The sequence below is a fragment of the Gigantopelta aegis genome, chromosome 4 (assembly GCF_016097555.1).
Source record: "Gigantopelta aegis isolate Gae_Host chromosome 4, Gae_host_genome, whole genome shotgun sequence".
Classification (NCBI taxonomy): Eukaryota; Metazoa; Mollusca; class Gastropoda; order Neomphalida; family Peltospiridae; genus Gigantopelta; species Gigantopelta aegis.
This window is the reverse complement of record NC_054702.1, coordinates 2,650,631-2,671,143: the sequence shown is the minus strand read 5'-3', so window position 1 is coordinate 2,671,143 and position 20,513 is coordinate 2,650,631. Positions and strand designations below refer to the sequence as shown.

The following is a 20,513-nucleotide window of genomic DNA, read 5'->3' as shown; positions in this document are numbered from 1 at the left end:
GGCCCAGTGGTAAGGCAGGCCACTGATGTGCGGTCAGCCTAAAATCGATTCCTGTCAGTGGGCCCATTGGGCTATTTCTCGCTCCAGCCAGTGCACCACAACTGGTACATCAAGGGCCGTGGTATGTGCTATCCTGTCTGTGGAATGGTGCATATAAAAGATCCCTTGCTGTTAATTGAAAAGAGTAGCCCATGAAGTGGCAACAGCGGGTTTCCTCCCGCAATATTTGTGTAGTCCTTAACACTATGTCCGATGCCATATAACTGTAAATAAAATGTGTCGAGTGCATCGTTAAAAAAACATTTCCTTCATAAAAGATCCCTTGCTACTAATGGAAAAGGGTAGCAGGTTTCCTCTCTAAGACTATGTGAAAATTACCAAATGTTTGACATCCAATAGGCGATGATTAATAAATCGATGTGCTCTAGAGGGGTCGTCACACAAAACAAACTTTATTTTATTTAATATCAAATGGTAATCTTACTACAAATAATGTGAAATTCTCCTAATGCTTTTAAAAGGTAAATTACATTGTCAGATGAATGCATTCAACATTCTGTCAATCTTATGAAGAGTATAAAACAGATAACAGTAAAATGAAATATACATGAATTTAATCAACTGCTGTGTGTACCACATTAAAATGAATGCGTATCTTTATCTGATGTGAAAATCATTTCATTGTGTGTTCGTAAATGGCACACATTTACATCTTACGTTACATATCATGTTGTGTATAACTAAAATAAGGGAAGGTTCAGGACAGATCAGGACAGAATATGATATCAAGTCCTGGACATCCAAATATCAAATTCCACCACAACCGACTAGCTATGATACCAATATTCATCTTGAGCCGGAGCCACATTCTTTGAGAAAATATCTTTCAACTGGTTTTTTTTTTTTTTTTATCATGGCAGTCCCCAAACAAACATCTGCAGCATAACCATATTTTGGGTTTAGATAATGGCATGAAGTCCAAAAATGAAATTTCACCAAGATGTACCACAAAACTGCTCAGTCTGATATTAGCAATGAAATTCCTCATCAGCTGGATCCACAGAGTTTAGTGAATGTCATCAGCTCTCCTCTGATACGGTTTTTGTTTTCTTGGCTCTCGACGCATTAGCCCGCTGTTCTGATTTTCGTTTTTTCAGTCCTTTCAATTTACGCGTCTGCAGTTTGTCGAGATCCTGTTTCTCCATGTGAATCCTGCCAAGTTTCGTGCCAAACGCGTCCCGGGAGATGTTCTTCCTCTTCTTAGGCTGAAAGGAAATCAATAAGAAAACATATGTATATTAAATGTTATAAAACCAGTGATTAAAATTACATGATGGGAAATGTTCTTGTTAATCTTCGACTAAAAGGAAATCAATAAGAAAACATATGTATATTAAATGTTATAAAACCAGTGATTAAAATTACATGATGGGAAATGTTCTTGTTAATCTTCGACTAAAAGGAAATCAATAAGAAAACATATGTATATTAAATGTTATAAAACCAGTGATTAAAATTACATGATGGGAAATCTTCTTGTTAATCTTCGACTGAAAGGAAATCAATAAGAAAACATATGTATATTAAATGTTATAAAACCAGTGATTAAAATTACATGATGGGAAATCTTCTTGTTAATCTTCGACTGAAAGGAAATCAATAAGAAAACATATGTATATTAAATGTTCTAAAACCAGTGATTAAAATTACATGATGGGAAATCTTCTTGTTAATCTTCGACTGAAAGGAAATCAATAAGAAAACATATGTATATTAAATGTTATAAAACCAGTGATTAAAATTACATGATGGGAAATCTTCTTGTTAATCTTCGACTGAAAGGAAATCAATAAGAAAACATATGTATATTAAATGTTATAAAACCAGTGATTAAAATTACATTATGGGAAATCTTCTTGTTAATCTTCGACTAAAAGGAAATCAATAAGAAAACATATGTATATTAAATGTTATAAAACCAGTGATTAAAATTACATGATGGGAAATCTTCTTGTTAATCTTCGACTGAAAGGAAATCAATAAGAAAACATATGTATATTAAATGTTATAAAACCAGTGATTAAAATTACATGATGGGAAATCTTCTTGTTAATCTTCGACTAAAAGGAAATCAATAAGAAAACATATGTATATTAAATGTTATAAAACCAGTGATTAAAATTACATTATGGGAAATCTTCTTGTTAATCTTCGACTGAAAGGAAATCAATAAGAAAACATATGTATATTAAATGTTCTAAAACCAGTGATTAAAATTACATGATGGGAAATCTTCTTGTTAATCTTCGACTGAAAGGAAATCAATAAGAAAACATATGTATATTAAATGTTCTAAAACCAGTGATTAAAATTACATGATGGGAAATCTTCTTGTTAATCTTCGACTGAAAGGAAATCAATAAGAAAACATATGTATATTAAATGTTATAAAACCAGTGATTAAAATTACATTATGGGAAATCTTCTTGTTAATCTTCGACTGAAAGGAAATCAATAAGAAAACATATGTATATTAAATGTTATAAAACCAGTGATTAAAATTACATGATGGGAAATCTTCTTGTTAATCTTCGACTGAAAGGAAATCAATAAGAAAACATATGTATATTAAATGTTATAAAACCAGTGATTAAAATTACATGATGGGAAATCTTCTTGTTAATCTTCGACTGAAAGGAAATCAATAAGAAAACATATGTATATTAAATGTTCTAAAACCAGTGATTAAAATTACATGATGGGAAATCTTCTTGTTAATCTTCGACTGAAAGGAAATCAATAAGAAAACATATGTATATTAAATGTTCTAAAACCAGTGATTAAAATTACATGATGGGAAATCTTCTTGTTAATCTTCGACTGAAAGGAAATCAATAAGAAAACATATGTATATTAAATGTTATAAAACCAGTGATTAAAATTACATGATGGGAAATCTTCTTGTTAATCTTCGACTGAAAGGAAATCAATAAGAAAACATATGTATATTAAATGTTCTAAAACCAGTGATTAAAATTACATGATGGGAAATCTTCTTGTTAATCTTCGACTGAAAGGAAATCAATAAGAAAACATATGTATATTAAATGTTCTAAAACCAGTGATTAAAATTACATGATGGGAAATCTTCTTGTTAATCTTCGACTGAAAGGAAATCAATAAGAAAACATATGTATATTAAATGTTCTAAAACCAGTGATTAAAATTACATGATAGGAAATCTTCTTGTTAATCTTCGACTGAAAGGAAATCAATAAGAAAACATATGTATATTAAATGTTCTAAAACCAGTGATTAAAATTACATGATGGGAAATCTTCTTGTTAATCTTCGACTGAAAGGAAATCAATAAGAAAACATATGTATATTAAATGTTATAAAACCAGTGATTAAAATTACATGATGGGAAATCTTCTTGTTAATCTTCGACTGAAAGGAAATCAATAAGAAAACATATGTATATTAAATGTTATAAAACCAGTGATTAAAATTACATGATGGGAAATCTTCTTGTTAATCTTCGACTGAAAGGAAATCAATAAGAAAACATATGTATATTAAATGTTATAAAACCAGTGATTAAAATTACATGATGGGAAATCTTCTTGTTAATCTTCGACTGAAAGGAAATCAATAAGAAAACATATGTATATTAAATGTTCTAAAACCAGTGATTAAAATTACATGATGGGAAATCTTCTTGTTAATCTTCGACTGAAAGGAAATCAATAAGAAAACATATGTATATTAAATGTTCTAAAACCAGTGATTAAAATTACATGATGGGAAATCTTCTTGTTAATCTTCGACTGAAAGGAAATCAATAAGAAAACATATGTATATTAAATGTTCTAAAACCAGTGATTAAAATTACATGATGGGAAATCTTCTTGTTAATCTTCGACTGAAAGGAAATCAATAAGAAAACATATGTATATTAAATGTTCTAAAACCAGTGATTAAAATTACATGATGGGAAATCTTCTTGTTAATCTTCGACTGAAAGGAAATCAATAAGAAAACATATGTATATTAAATGTTCTAAAACCAGTGATTAAAATTACATGATGGGAAATCTTCTTGTTAATCTTCGACTGAAAGGAAATCAATAAGAAAACATATGTATATTAAATGTTCTAAAACCAGTGATTAAAATTACATGATGGGAAATCTTCTTGTTAATCTTCGACTGAAAGGAAATCAATAAGAAAACATATGTATATTAAATGTTCTAAAACCAGTGATTAAAATTACATGATGGGAAATCTTCTTGTTAATCTTCGACTGAAAGGAAATCAATAAGAAAACATATGTATATTAAATGTTCTAAAACCAGTGATTAAAATTACATGATGGGAAATCTTCTTGTTAATCTTCGACTGAAAGGAAATCAATAAGAAAACATATGTATATTAAATGTTATAAAACCAGTGATTAAAATTACATGATGGGAAATCTTCTTGTTAATCTTCGACTGAAAGGAAATCAATAAGAAAACATATGTATATTAAATGTTATAAAACCAGTGATTAAAATTACATGATGGGAAATCTTCTTGTTAATCTTCGACTGAAAGGAAATCAATAAGAAAACATATGTATATTAAATGTTATAAAACCAGTGATTAAAATTACATGATGGGAAATCTTCTTGTTAATCTTCGACTGAAAGGAAATCAATAAGAAAACATATGTATATTAAATGTTCTAAAACCAGTGATTAAAATTACATGATGGGAAATCTTCTTGTTAATCTTCGACTGAAAGGAAATCAATAAGAAAACATATGTATATTAAATGTTCTAAAACCAGTGATTAAAATTACATGATGGGAAATCTTCTTGTTAATCTTCGACTGAAAGGAAATCAATAAGAAAACATATGTATATTAAATGTTCTAAAACCAGTGATTAAAATTACATGATGGGAAATCTTCTTGTTAATCTTCGACTGAAAGGAAATCAATAAGAAAACATATGTATATTAAATGTTATAAAACCAGTGATTAAAATTACATGATGGGAAATCTTCTTGTTAATCTTCGACTGAAAGGAAATCAATAAGAAAACATATGTATATTAAATGTTCTAAAACCAGTGATTAAAATTACATGATGGGAAATCTTCTTGTTAATCTTCGACTGAAAGGAAATCAATAAGAAAACATATGTATATTAAATGTTCTAAAACCAGTGATTAAAATTACATGATGGGAAATCTTCTTGTTAATCTTCGACTGAAAGGAAATCAATAAGAAAACATATGTATATTAAATGTTCTAAAACCAGTGATTAAAATTACATGATGGGAAATCTTCTTGTTAATCTTCGACTGAAAGGAAATCAATAAGAAAACATATGTATATTAAATGTTCTAAAACCAGTGATTAAAATTACATGATGGGAAATCTTCTTGTTAATCTTCGACTGAAAGGAAATCAATAAGAAAACATATGTATATTAAATGTTCTAAAACCAGTGATTAAAATTACATGATGGGAAATCTTCTTGTTAATCTTCGACTGAAAGGAAATCAATAAGAAAACATATGTATATTAAATGTTCTAAAACCAGTGATTAAAATTACATGATGGGAAATCTTCTTGTTAATCTTCGACTGAAAGGAAATCAATAAGAAAACATATGTATATTAAATGTTCTAAAACCAGTGATTAAAATTACATGATGGGAAATCTTCTTGTTAATCTTCGACTGAAAGGAAATCAATAAGAAAACATATGTATATTAAATGTCATAAAACCAGTGATTAAAATTACATGATGGGAAATCTTCTTGTTAATCTTCGACTGAAAGGAAATCAATAAGAAAACATAGGTATATTAAATGTCATAAAACCAGTGATTAAAATTACATGATGGGAAATCTTCTTGTTAATCTTCGACTGAAAGGAAATCAATAAGAAAACATATGTATATTAAATGTCATAAAACCAGTGATTAAAATTACATGATGGGAAATCTTCTTGTTAATCTTCGACTGAAAGGAAATCAATAAGAAAACATATGTATATTAAATGTTCTAAAACCAGTGATTAAAATTACATGATGGGAAATCTTCTTGTTAATCTTCGACTAAAAGGAAATCAATAAGAAAACATATGTATATTAAATGTTCTAAAACCAGTGATTAAAATTACATGATGGGAAATCTTCTTGTTAATCTTCGACTGAAAGGAAATCAATAAGAAAACATGTGTATATTAAATGTTCTAAAACCAGTGATTAAAATTACATGATGGGAAATCTTCTTGTTAATCTTCGACTGAAAGGAAATCAATAAGAAAACATATGTATATTAAATGTTCTAAAACCAGTGATTAAAATTACATGATGGGAAATCTTCTTGTTAATCTTCGACTGAAAGGAAATCAATAAGAAAACATATGTATATTAAATGTTCTAAAACCAGTGATTAAAATTACATTATGGGAAATCTTCTTGTTAATCTTCGACTGAAAGGAAATCAATAAGAAAACATATGTATATTAAATGTTATAAAACCAGTGATTAAAATTACATGATGGGAAATCTTCTTGTTAATCTTCGACTGAAAGGAAATCAATAAGAAAACATATGTATATTAAATGTTCTAAAACCAGTGATTAAAATTACTTCGACTGAAAGGAAATCAATAAGAAAACATATGTATATTAAATGTTCTAAAACCAGTGATTAAAATTACATGATGGGAAATCTTCTTGTTAATCTTCGACTGAAAGAAATCAATAAGAAAACATATGTATATTAAATGTTCTAAAACCAGTGATTAAAATTACATGATGGGAAATCTTCTTGTTAATCTTCGACTGAAAGAAATCAATAAGAAAACATATGTATATTAAATGTTCTAAAACCAGTGATTAAAATTACATGATGGGAAATCTTCTTGTTAATCTTCGACTGAAAGAAATCAATAAGAAAACATATGTATATTAAATGTTCTAAAACCAGTGATTAAAATTACATGATGGGAAATCTTCTTGTTAATCTTCGACTGAAAGGAAATCAATAAGAAAACATATGTATATTAAATGTTCTAAAACCAGTGATTAAAATTACATTATGGGAAATCTTCTTGTTAATCTTCGACTGAAAGGAAATCAATAAGAAAACATATGTATATTAAATGTCATAAAACCAGTGATTAAAATTACATTATGGGAAATCTTCTTGTTAATCTTCGACTGAAAGGAAATCAATAAGAAAACATATGTATATTAAATGTTCTAAAACCAGTGATTAAAATTACATTATGGGAAATCTTCTTGTTAATCTTCGACTGAAAGGAAATCAATAAGAAAACATATGTATATTAAATGTTATAAAACCAGTGATTAAAATTACATTATGGGAAATCTTCTTGTTAATCTTCGACTGAAAGGAAATCAATAAGAAAACATATGTATATTAAATGTTCTAAAACCAGTGATTAAAATTACATTATGGGAAATCTTCTTGTTAATCTTCGACTCAAAGGAAATCAATAAGAAAACATATGTATATTAAATGTTATAAAACCAGTGATTAAAATTACATTATGGGAAATCTTCTTGTTAATCTTCGACTAAATGAAAATGAATAAGAAAACATATGTAATCCAGTATATCTCATTGTCTGTAAATCTGGCGAGCATAATACATTATTTTGATTCCTAATATATGATACTGACGATACCAAAACACACGAGGGTAATAATCTCTTTATCATATAATCTCAAGCTTAATACAACGCATTTTTGTAAACTGTACACACAAATTTAATTCCACTCCACCATTACTAGATATTCAAATGACTTAGGAATATGTGGCGCAGTGTCTTTTTGAATGGAAATGACGTCAAACACAAAAGATATCATTTTGGATGTCCTTACATCAAAATAAACTAGTGCATAACATTTTCTGTTTCCTGAACGTTGGACAGCTTTCAGTGTAAAATTCTTATTGAAATGTTTTTATTTGATGACTATGGCTGCATAAGTCAGTTATGGAATGTCACTCAAGTACATTTGCTTAAATGTCAATAAAGCTAATGCCATGACCTCGATTAATTTACATCTAATTTGCAAAGTTATCAAATTCTTAAAGTATGTGATATGAAAAATATCTTATACTTTGATTGCACTGAAAATGTAAGATATTATATGATAAATGTATATATTAGATAAATATACCATAATTTTTCCTTACCATATCAATATTTCATTTTATCATCTATAAATATAAATATTGTTACAGTAAATGATTCAACGGATGGGGTAGTCTGTGAATACAGTGATGCCAAGAAACATCTGAAGTGTGAATGGGTGGAAACTCAACACTGGAATGTAGTATTTTCACTCCAAGTTTCAAAATTATGCTTTGTATTGTAGCTGAACATTGCCCCTGATTGTAACTCTCACAATACCCGACGTGACTGACTAAATGACATTCCAACTAACCCACTTTATTTCAGCCCAAAATAGCTGACAATGAAAACTATTTCTATATCAGGACAATTATAAAAAAAATTCAAACCTTGCTCAATAACATGAATGGTATGAGTATTTACTATGCTAATAAGCTAATAGAAGCAAACTGAAGCTTATTGTTTTGACCTTTATCAGCGCATGTGTGCAAGTCATGCAAACCCCTACAACATTTAATACTGAAATTAAACAGGTGCCAATAAATAACGTTTAATACTGAAATTAAACAGGTTCCAAAAAATAAAAAGTCCTTTCTAAATGTAAAATTGAAAAGGAAGCCATAAACATATGTGTGTAACTGAAGAACTAGTCTGACACAGTAAGTAGGTGAAGACACGAGATACAAAACTGCACTGATGCTACTTGTCGTAAAACAGCTACAGTTAAACACACACTAGTCACCTCTGGCAACGTAAAACCAGAAACTGGTTTCGTGTTAAAACCAAATATATATATATATATATATATATACTCTTCAAAAGAAGAAACGCAAAACCACATTGTCGTAACATTTGGAGAATTGATTTAATTATTGAATGGTGAGTCCGATAATTACCAAATGTTGCAGGATTGTTCACAATTCACTCTAGTCCATTGTGAGTAAGTGATAGGACACACCACCAAGGTCAAGGTCATCTGGAGTCAATACCGGGTGTGGCCTCTGCGTGTGTTGACAACTGCCTGGCACCGCCTGCCCATTGAAGTAACCAGAGTACGGATGACGTCCCGGGGGATGGTGGCCCACTCGGCCTGCAAGGCTGCTGCCAGCTCGGGCAGGGTCTGGGGCTGTGGTTGTCGCTGTCGGAGGCGTCGGTCCAACTCGTCCCATAGATGCTCAATTGGGTTCAAATCCGGTGATATCGATGGCCAAGGAAGGACATTAATGTTGTTGTTCTGTAGGAAAGCCGTTGTGAGACGTGCTGTGTGAGGCCTGGCGTTGTCATGTTGGAACACTGCGTTGGCGTTGGCCATAACTGGAACGATGTGTGGCCGGAGGATCTGGTAAATGTAGCCCTGTGCATTCAGGTTGCCCTGCACGTGGATCAGGTCAGTTCTGCCAGTGTGTGAGATGGCTGCCCACACCATGACACTACCCCCGCCAAATCTGTCCACTTCCTGCACGCAGTTTGCCGCATAACGTTCACCACGACGCCTATACACGCGACATCTTCCATCATGACGTCGGAGCAGAAATCGGGACTTGTCACTGAACCACACCTGTCTCCATCGCAGTTGAGGCCATTGTCGATGAATCTGGCACCACTGCAGTCGGAGTCGACGGTGTTGTGGTGTTAAGATGACACCTCGAACTGGACGTCTGGCACGAATTCCTACCTCACGTAGGCGGTTCCGTACGATCTGGTCGGATATCCTGCGCAAACCTGGTATTGCTGCGGCTGTGGAGGTGGCAGTAGTCAATCGTTCCCGAAGGTGGCGTACCCGGATGTAGCGGTCCTGCCCGGGGGTAGTGACCCGTGGTCGATCGGATCTAGGGAGGTCACGTGTTGATCCATGTTGCTGGTAACGGTCCCACAGTCTGGAGATGGTGCTTGGGGACACATGGAATGCCCTGGCAACGGCCGTTCTGGATTCGCCTGCGTCTAGTCGGCCGATGGCATTGTTTCTCTGCGGTTCACTGAGACGTGGCATGTCCTGGATTGTCAACTGTCGGCCAGATACAGAGGCCAGGCAAGCGAACACCCTGCACTTTTATACTGTCGGTGTTCATGTTGCACGTGCAGACAACGCACGTGCAGTGGTGACATGGTTTGCACGTGGCTGCGTTTTTACGAATATTCACATTTTGGAACTTTATTGTACAGTAGCTGCGTTTTATCGAATGTAACCGTGGGAATGTGTTTGGGACATGCAATGACCTTATATTCACAAAGCATGAACCGGTAGGAAACATAAAATCGGAGTTATAACCCATTTGTACCCTTTTGCGTTTCTTTTTTTGAAGAGTATATTATTTTTTTTATTTTTTTTTTATTTTTTTTTAATATGTGATGTAAATTTTAAGATTAATCAAGCTGTATTTTTTTTTTTTTTAATTTAGGAATTTGTTTTTGACAGGTAAGTTTGTATTAAATTAGATGATTTCAGACGATAATAAAACTCCCCTAGCACTCCCCTAGCACGTTTAACTGATAATAAAACTCCCCTAGCACGTTTAACTGAACAGGTCAGCAAACACACAAGCATTTTTATTACTCTGCGAATCACACCAACTATACTGGGCAACACAAGAAATGCAATTATTTTATTTATATATTTTTTGTGATACAATTCATTCAGTAAATAGACCGTCAAAACTGGCCTACAATGTCCGCAGGATGTTGGCTTCTAACAGAGAGAAAAACTAAGGAGATTCAAACTTAATATTCACGTTTCTTTTGGGGTTTTGTATATTTTTATATAATGAAGGAACAAACTTTTACAAAGTCAGTTGACAAGTTAGAGGGTTGATGGGAGTATGTGAAAGAGATCATACAAAAATGAAGAAAGACACACTGAGAGAGCATGGGATGTGGAATGGGTAAAGGAACACAGACAGGGTTTTGCAGGGATCAATTTCAATGATTTCTGGAGGTTGTCTGAAGGGCAAGCAAGAGCTCACATTGAGGTTGCCCCAATTTAGTTTTTAGAAAAAACCCCAATAGATATAGTGTGTATATTACAATATTCAGTGTTTTACTATTCAAGTGAAAACTTTAAACATTTAGCAAATTTACCAAGAAAGCTGTATGACATTGCACAACAATGTCCCCTGTTTGACAAGGACATCTATGGTTTATCACTTGGCCGACATGCAACTTGACTCGTAAACTCAGGTTGTGTGACTGAATATTAGGTCGACACAGATGAACGCCAACATTTACCACCGAGATCAATGAACGTTTAATGTCACACCACAATGAAAAATATATCTTGACTACTAGGCAGCAAATAGTGTGGTGAACAGTAGATATGGGTGAGACTGAGGAAGAAGAGAGAGAGTATTGGTAGATACCGGAGTGAACATTCAAGGACTGTCTGTTATTTCGTTAACGTTCATCAGGGTGTGCACAAGAAAAATCATCCGAAAACTGTGAATCGGCAATTTTGTGGATGATTTTTTTTCTTTCTACCAAGTTGAATGTAAAAGATATAAGAGATGATCCTTACAATTAAATTTAAAACACACTTACTAATAATAATGCTAAAATTTCAGATTTTATTTTGAATTATTTTTTGGGTTCTCAAACAATAACGCTCAATGAGAGAAACTACCAGTATAAAGTGAAGTCATTAGGACCTAATAGGTATGATGTTCCCTGATGATGTAATTTTGACGTTCATCGAGATATGAGCAAACTCCCGTTGCTACGTCTGGACCAATGAGGTGATGTTATATTGTAATCAATGTAACAGAAATTTAATTATATATTTTTAAAATGATATTTGGCTTTTTTCTACAGGTCAGTAAAATATTATATCATTTTGGTATACATAATCATGTAACTTGTTAATACAGTTGGCTGCTTAACACAAGTGGATGTTTTAAGAGGTGGTTGTTCTAGCGAGTTTGACATGTATGATAACAAACCTTTGCTGTGATGGGCACTCTGAGGGCTTTCTTGTAGAGGTCATCGCTAGCCAAATGGACCCGCCGGACCGCCAGGTTCAGAGACGGACCCATCTCTTCCAGCTCCACCCTCGGGGTCCGGCTTCCGGACTTCTTCAGCAAGATCCTGAAAACATCCAAACACATCAACAGTTTAACTCTCTGTTCAACGCTATCACATACTGCCCTGTGTTTTATCAAACTGAATTACAGTGGGCAGAATGTGCTGCGTTGTTTTATCAAACTGAATTACTGTGGGCAGAATGTGCTGCCCTGTGTTTTATCAAACTGAATTACTGTGGGCAGAATGTGCTGCCCTGTGTTTTATCAAACTGAATTACTGTGGGCAGAATGTGCTGCGCTGTGTTTTATCAAACTGAATTACTGTGGGCAGAATGTGCTGCCCTGTGTTTTATCAAACTGAATTACTGTGGGCAGAATGTGCTGCGCTGTGTTTTATCAAACTGAATTACTGTGGGCAGAATGTGCTGCCCTGTGTTTTATCAAACTGAATTACTGTGGGCAGAATGTGCTGCGCTGTGTTTTATCAAACTGAATTACTGTGGGCAGAATGTGCTGCCCTGTGTTTTATCAAACTGAATTACCGTGGGCAGAATGTGCTGCCCTGTGTTTTATCAAACTGAATTACTGTGGGCAGAATGTGCTGCCCTGTGTTTTATCAAACTGAATTACTGTGGGCAGAATGTGCTGCCCTGTGTTTTATCAAACTGAATTACTGTGGGCAGAATATGCTGCGCTGTGGTAGTCCCACTATCATTATGATACTAATAATTAAAATCACTAATACCGACCAAAATTGTTCAAATAATTTTGTCATTTGCATGGGGTAGGGGAGCAATAATGATTTAGTCTTTTAATTATTATTATCTGTTTTTTCTTTCTTTCTTGCCAATGTTAACTATACCTCATAACTCTTTAAAAGGCTACAGTTTACCTCCATCAAATGATCAACTCCACAAGCATTCTGAGAGTACTGCTAAAGCAATACATACACGTCTCTTACCGGGCCCCCAAAAATCTCAAGGGTCATAACTCTGTGAAAAATGGGCAAGTCGCCATTTAAGTTAAAGATGATTTGTAACAGTACTTGATAAAGCTATATCCAAAATTTTATGCATTGTGAAAAAAATATCCTGAAAACTATATGTGGGACAGACGGATGGACGGATATGACATGTACAGATCCCTCCGGTTGGACATGTAGGGGAATAACAAGCGGCACTCTCTAAATATATACATTAGAATATATATTAACCATCATCCTGCAAAATGTGTTCTATAACAATTAAACTGTACTCTTGTTGAGAAATAACGTCATGACATACGGCCCATATGTGTATATACCTTGTGCACATGGTTGTGTCTTTGTATATGCAAAGTAGTAAAAATTACAAAGTACTCTAGTTAGTGTTATTACTTTAATTATGTCTGCAAATACATGATGCTATTACTATATAGCTCACGTTTTCCATGGACGAGAGTTAATTTCCTGTAACAGTCTCTCTGTGCAGATTAAAAAACATTTTTTAAAAGGGCTAAGGGAAGTAACTCAATGAAGCAAAGAATAAAAAAAATGAATAAATGTAACACTACGCCAGCACAGAAATATATTCGGCTATAGGGTGTCAAACAAAGGTAATGAAGCAATAAAATATCTAATAAATATGGCTTATTTAGACTTTTTGTTAAAGAAAACTTGCTGCTGACACGTACACTACTCCTAGTGAAACAAGAGTACAAGCGCTGTACAAAAGTCAAAAGTAGGTTATATGATGAAACCATACCTGACACAATTTGGTATGGGTGAGATAAACATATTCTCTTCTGAATTATGTTTTAACATGCATGATAAAACATACAATGCAATGTTAATTACACATTGTTATAGACCTGTGTGTGTGTGTTTTATAGACCTATGAACATGAGAGATAAATATGACAGTACCTGTAATTTCTGATGTAGATTTTCCCATCTGCTGTAGTGATACTGATCACATGTTCAACTCCAGCTAACCGAACATTTGTAACCACCGGTCCTCGGAAAAAATCTTAATGATAAACAAAGCCATAGATTTAAATGAAGAAATAAAAGTTATATATCACAGGAATCAGTTAGTGGAAAAAGGAATGGAAAGGATTTTATTTTATTTTTCAATGGAAAATACTTTTTTGGGCAAGTATTTACACTTGACAACAATGGTGGCACGTCACGGTCATTTTCAGGGATCGATAACTGATTGTGAGAGCTAATTGGATAATGGAATGATGGACATAAATACTGGAGAGCTGAGAGAGGGAGGGAGGGAGAGGGAGAGAGGGAGAGGGGGAGGGGGAGATGGAGAGGGAGAGAGAGAGAGAGGGAGAGATATTCTGCCACACTAAATGGACCTGAACACAAAATGAAAGAAGTTCTGTAACTAAATAAAACACCACCAGTTTACCTATGAACATGTTTTTCAAACGAGCATATTCTATGTCGTTCTCAAAGGCTTCACCAGAAAATATCAAACAAGGTTTCACTCCCAGTGAACATTTTACACCCTGAAATAAAAACATAAAAGCAGTTCAAGTATTTATTTTTATTGCTACTGATGATTTGCAGTCTGTTTTGAAACACTGCTTTCTGGAAACTTAGTGGTCATTCACAATTATCAGCATTTTTATGAGTGTACTCTTTTATGGCATTCTTCTCTCCAACTACTAAAAGCACACATCAAAAATGTAAATGTTTTAAGGAAATATTTTTTATCAACAACTAAAAGTATACACTGACATTAACTCTCTGACAACAACTTAGTGGTTTGAATGGCCTTGAAAATACAGAATCTTGTCAACGGTCCTTTAGGTCATTAAGGAATAATCAATTCATAAATTAGCTCCTTTTACTGCACGTCTGTGTAGATTAAGTATATGTACATTGTGGAAGCATTAATAACAGCAGGGGCCTAATTCACTAACTCTTGCAACTTCGCGATATCACAGTGCAATGCTAAAAGACTTGCAAAGAGGATGCTTTGTTGTCTAACAGAGCCTAAGAGACCTTTGTGAATTAGGCCCCATGTCTTTAAAATGGGCAAAAAATCTTGTCTTGTGTGATAGAGATACATTAAACTTACATACTAACTATTAAATAAAGTTTCTGATAAATGTACTGTGCAACATATCTACAAATTTAATTTCTTTCAGATACTTAGTTGGTTAACAGTGTACTGAATAATGAATTCAAATTATAAATAATAAATACAAATGGAGAAATGCTTTTAAAATAAAGTACAGACTGGAGATATACACTCTATTTTTTTTAATAAAGGATAAATTAAAATGAATAAACAATTGTTTGCAGGTAACTGACAGGTATAAACATTATTACACATACAATATACATACACGATAGCAAGTTTTAAAAGCTAATGTTATTAACTAATTACCTCAAATGCAAATAAAGACTTGAAACTGTCAATTCCTAGTTCCACCATATCAAGAAGATGATAGTCAAACATGCGGCCTGAAACCAAACAGAAACGTCAGCAGTATCCACAGACCAGATACACAGAGTGCATAATTAAGACATAAATCTTCCATATTAAAGGTGCATTATAATAGCATAGCTACAAGTGTAATATTTGTTAGAAATAACTATAAATTAATCTATCTTCCACCTAATCTTTGCATAATTAACTCAAGCAAATTTAAAATAAAAAATGGTGTCACTGATGTAAACAGTGAATTTTTCAAACATTTTGCTAAAAACCCCAGAATGTAAACCCCCCAAAATCTATCAGCAGTCAGTTATTTGTCTGTAAATTTGGATTATGGCTGAAAAACATGGACATGATGACCATTATGTGACATACTTAACATCTCGGTCATACTCAACAGTTCTGACATTACATTTTCTTTTTATGGGCATGTTGTTCAAAATATTATATTTACTTTAAAAGAAATTTTGTTTGCCATTATTCATCTTTGATATATAAAATGTATACATTAACATTACGACATTGCTGATACATTATTTTGCAAATTATAAACCAAGGCTCCTAATACTTGGCATTATCAGATTATTTGGTAATTCAAACACATTATTTAAAATAAAGGGGAAAAAGACATCTAAAAAGTTGAAATAAAACTTCTTTTTTTTTTAAATAGGTCAGCAAATTTTAAAAATCATTCTGCTAGTTCTGATTTGGCCAGCAGACGATGCTAAAAACCAAAATGCAGCCATTCCATGTTATCAATATTAAATAAAAATAATAACTTACCCAGTATTAAATTGTTTGGTCTTTTCTTGGAATGGCAGCCGAATAAAAATAAAGATGAATCACATCTCTCGGAGAAAAATTCCTAAAACATAACAAACAGTTGAAATAGAATTTTAATTTAAACATATGTATCTGCCAACTGAATTACGTTGAAACATCTCAGGCTTAGTTTATTATCTGCACAATGTTAATAACTTCATATATATGTAGCTTACACTAATTACAGCTCTTTGAACAATTACTGAAAACAAAAGAAAGAATATTTGGTTAACAACACCTAAACACATTTTGAAATTTGTATATATATGATATATCAGTACGATGAGGGTGTAACTGACACTCTGAAGCTCAACTGTCAAACAGTTATCTAAACCTCACCAAATAAACATCATATCAAAACAGTACTAGTGACTTCCCTAGAAATTAGGCAAGGCATGGTAGACCAAACACTTTTGGGGCATTTTCACCATTTTCAGGGCACTTGATTTTCATTAAAAACACAAAAATCTATCTATATATATCTATGTATGTATATAAAACATAATTTATTTTTTGGAAGTTAACACTCACTAAAGATGTGTGGTCTTCAAATGGTCTGGTTATATTTTTCCTGAAATACAAAAATAAAAATAAAAAAGCATTAAATTAATGTGCCTTACATTAAAATTTACATTCACATTAAATGCATGAAATCTATGACCCCCCACTCACAAATTCTTACAATCCATCCCCCCCCCCCCCCCAAATTTCTTACATTGGATTTAGTGTGCAATTTATTTTATTCATCCACTGAATACTAAATTGTAGGGGACACCTCAAAGTTCAGAGAGGGTTTTCTTTGGATCTCTGCCTGGCTTCCACATTTCATTGTCAAAAAGCATTCAGCCAAAACCGTTACAGTAGCTGATCAAATGAGCATGTTTACAGCTTATAGAAAGTGCTGAATCCAGGGGGTCTGGACCCCCAACCCCTTTCAAGACAGCTCCTGCCAACAATGGCTACATTCCTTCATGTACGCCTCCTTGCACTAATTAGATATTTACTCTCCTTTCAAAACCCAAGGAACTCACTATATTTTGACAAGCTTAGACAAACACTTACTTTTTAAACATCACTGCATGAGGTTTTTTCAACATGTGCTGTAAAGATAAAATTTATATTCTTTAATATGCTTCAAAAAATATACAAATACATACATATTTATTTAATTTCTTGTAATTTAATTTTTATATTATAATTAGTTAACAATGATTTACATATAAAGCTATTAGTGTCATCTGTACCTGGTGTATTCAATAATCATATTAGATTAATCAGATATGGGAAAAAAACTAAAAACATTTAGTGACTGTAGACTTCAGAATATAATCTTCGGTAACATTTTGTATGTTTTGTAAAATAATGAACCACACAAAAAGAATACTGTACATTGTGTTGTGATACAATACTTTTATAATACTACATCGAATTCTTTAAGTATGTCATGAAAATAAATATTTTAACTGTCAGAAAATGAGTTGGGAAGAAATACTTACCAGTTCTTTCAACACTTGTGTGACTGCAAGACTGGTGTTACCTCCCTTAATAAACATGGCTGTTTTAACATTTTCATAAATTTTGCTTTCCTTCTGCTCCAGAATTCTTTTACCCTTTTGAGTTTTAGCTTTCCTGAAAAATAAATCATTGTTCTGGTACATCAAAACACATTCTTAATTGTGTGTTAAAATAAATATAAACAAGAATGAAAGGCACTAATCCTAGTACCCGTTGTTGGACCTATTGGGCTATTTTTCGTTACAGCAAATGTACCACGACTGGTATATCAAAGGCTGTGGTATGTACTATCCTGTCTATGGATGGTGCATATAAAAGATCCCTTGCTGCTAATCGAAAAGAGTAGCCCATGAAGTAGTGACAGTGGGTTTCCTTTCTCAATATCTGTGTGGTCCTTAATCAGACGCCATATAGCCGTAAATAGAATGTGTTGAGTGCATTGTTAAATAAACCATTTCTTTCTTTTTTAATCCTAGTAATTCCATAGTGTCGAGTCTTGTTGAATATATACATTACTATTAATAATAACAGGTTTTTTACTGTTATGTTATATATTATTTACATTGCATGAATCGAAATAACAATAGTGTCTGGTAACCCATGTATAGGTTAGGGGTCATTCAAATATTACGTAATACTCAAAGGGGTAGGTGGGTGTATATCCAAACGTTATATAGAGTTACGGGGGTGTGTGGGTGTACTGAATAGTGTTACATAACACATTTTATTATTACTAAAAAATAAATTCATAAATGCTGTCATGGCAACATTGCTTAATGTTTAATTATCAGCTATTGGATGTCAAACATATGGTAATTTTGACAGTCATTGAGAGGAAACCCGCTACAGTTTTCAACTAGACCAAGACCAAAGTGTTTAACGTGCACATTCAGAGCAAGCTATTGTAGTGCACGCCTGTCTTGGGCACAGAACAGGAAAGGTGTTTCAAATAGTAGCAAGAGATCTTTTATATACACTATCCCACAGACAAGATAGTACATACCACGACCTTTGATACACCAGTCGTGGTGCACCAGCTGGGACAAGAAATAACCCAACAGGGATCAATCCTAGACAAACCACGCATCTGGTAGGCGCTTTACAACTGGGCTGATAGTCATGAGAGTTTCCACTCTGTCTAAGACATTTTCACAATCGACAGCAAACCCATTCTTTAAATTGTGTAAAGATACGGAAATCAGAGTGAAAGCATACATGATTATGATCATGATAGGCCCTACACGGATATATATACCATCGACGTCCCAAACTGCATTCACCTAACAACAAGAACACGAATACGATATTTACAGAAATATTATGCTACATTTTTCAGCTACGATATGTGAAACAAAATAGATTGTAATCATTTAACGTAAAAAATCTACAATTTGGATGTAAAACAAATCCATTCTAATAAACAAAAGTAAAACACCCTATAGTAAACAGGAAAAAGTGTGACGTTTCCAACTACGTTCAGGCGCATCCCTTTGCAAAAAGTATTGTAATGCGCATGCGCAGTTCATCATTTTCCATTTTTAAGACAACTACATGAAAAAATATGTTTCTTAATTATGCACAGTTGCCGAACACTTAATTTATTCAAATTTTTTTAAAGAAACAATTCAATTTGTCAAGCGTTCTGGTCCGGTCCGCGTTTTATCAACACACATTGCTCACACTTGATGTCAAAACTGATAGGCATTAAATCCATACCTGCGCATAGTTTGTAAAATATAAAAATTTTAATGAATTGATTCTAAATTAACAAAATGTATTATTATATACTCAAAATTATTTACAACTGTTATGAATGGATTATGAATACTATTCACTACAATAGAGGCACATAAATGTAGCATATTTTTTGCAGATTGAATATAATAATTGAAAACAAATTCTAACAACAGGGGTCTTAAAAATAGTAAAAATTAAATTCTTTCGCCTTGTTGATCTGGCACGTGTGAGGTCATCTTTCTCCATTTTAAGTCAATTTCTATGAGTCATGTGGATCCGATATCGGTAATTTTAAGGAATAAACAAAACTGACGTAGTAAAATGAATGGTTTTAGCCCATTTACTATGATTTAGGGGGTTTGTAAAGTTTTGTATTTAGGTAACTTACTTTTCTCAACTTTATTGTTTATAAAAAAATTCCTGAACTGTGAAGAAAAATTTCATAAATGAATGACATGCCGATGACAACAAATCTGATGTTTGTTGCGCGAACCGTGCACGAAAAACAAAGTGAACGGAATTTGAAGCATAACGCAGTTAGGGACGTTGACGATATATATAGAATAATATTGCAAGGTAATAACCATAACCACTGAAAGAGAGGTACGGGTCGAACTCATGTCAAATAACATATCATGGTGGACAAAAATAAGGATACACGTACACAATTCTTTGAAGAGCCATTGTAACAAATAAATAGATGAAAAATGTACAAGAATTGAAGAAAATAATGTTAATCACACGTGTAGTGTTGTTTATTACAATAGAGTGGTTCCCCTTGTCCAGACGAGATTCGGCTTTTTTCGTATGTTATGAAATCGACCGAGTAGT

The 20,513-nt window shown here is 32.9% G+C and overlaps 1 protein-coding gene across 1 annotated transcript; it reads right to left on the bottom strand.

Moving 5' to 3' along the window:
* Positions 1-431: 431 nt before the first annotated feature.
* Positions 432-20,455, bottom strand: LOC121372483 (ribosome production factor 2 homolog). The gene is made up of 10 exons (XM_041498822.1): positions 20,347-20,455; positions 17,927-18,059; positions 17,493-17,530; positions 16,962-17,001; positions 16,392-16,473; positions 15,558-15,634; positions 14,571-14,670; positions 14,075-14,177; positions 12,092-12,236; positions 432-1,265 (listed from the first exon to the last, which is right to left on the bottom strand). Exons 1-10 carry the CDS (start codon positions 20,364-20,366, stop codon positions 1,080-1,082), a joined length of 924 nt encoding a protein of 307 aa, XP_041354756.1. The 5' UTR covers positions 20,367-20,455; the 3' UTR covers positions 432-1,079.
* Positions 20,456-20,513: the final 58 nt, after the last annotated feature.

Bases quoted from the DNA above. Each gene is read 5' to 3' on its own strand.
- LOC121372483 (XM_041498822.1), bottom strand. From the start codon at position 20,366: ATGGCTCTTCAAAGAATTGT. The intron at 15,635-16,391 runs GTAAGTTATTAT...GTTTGGTTTCAG, and splicing joins ACCAAACAATTTAATACTGG to GCCGCATGTTTGACTATCAT. The intron at 1,266-12,091 runs GTTTGTTATCAT...ATTTCCTTTCAG, and splicing joins GAGTGCCCATCACAGCAAAG to CCTAAGAAGAGGAAGAACAT.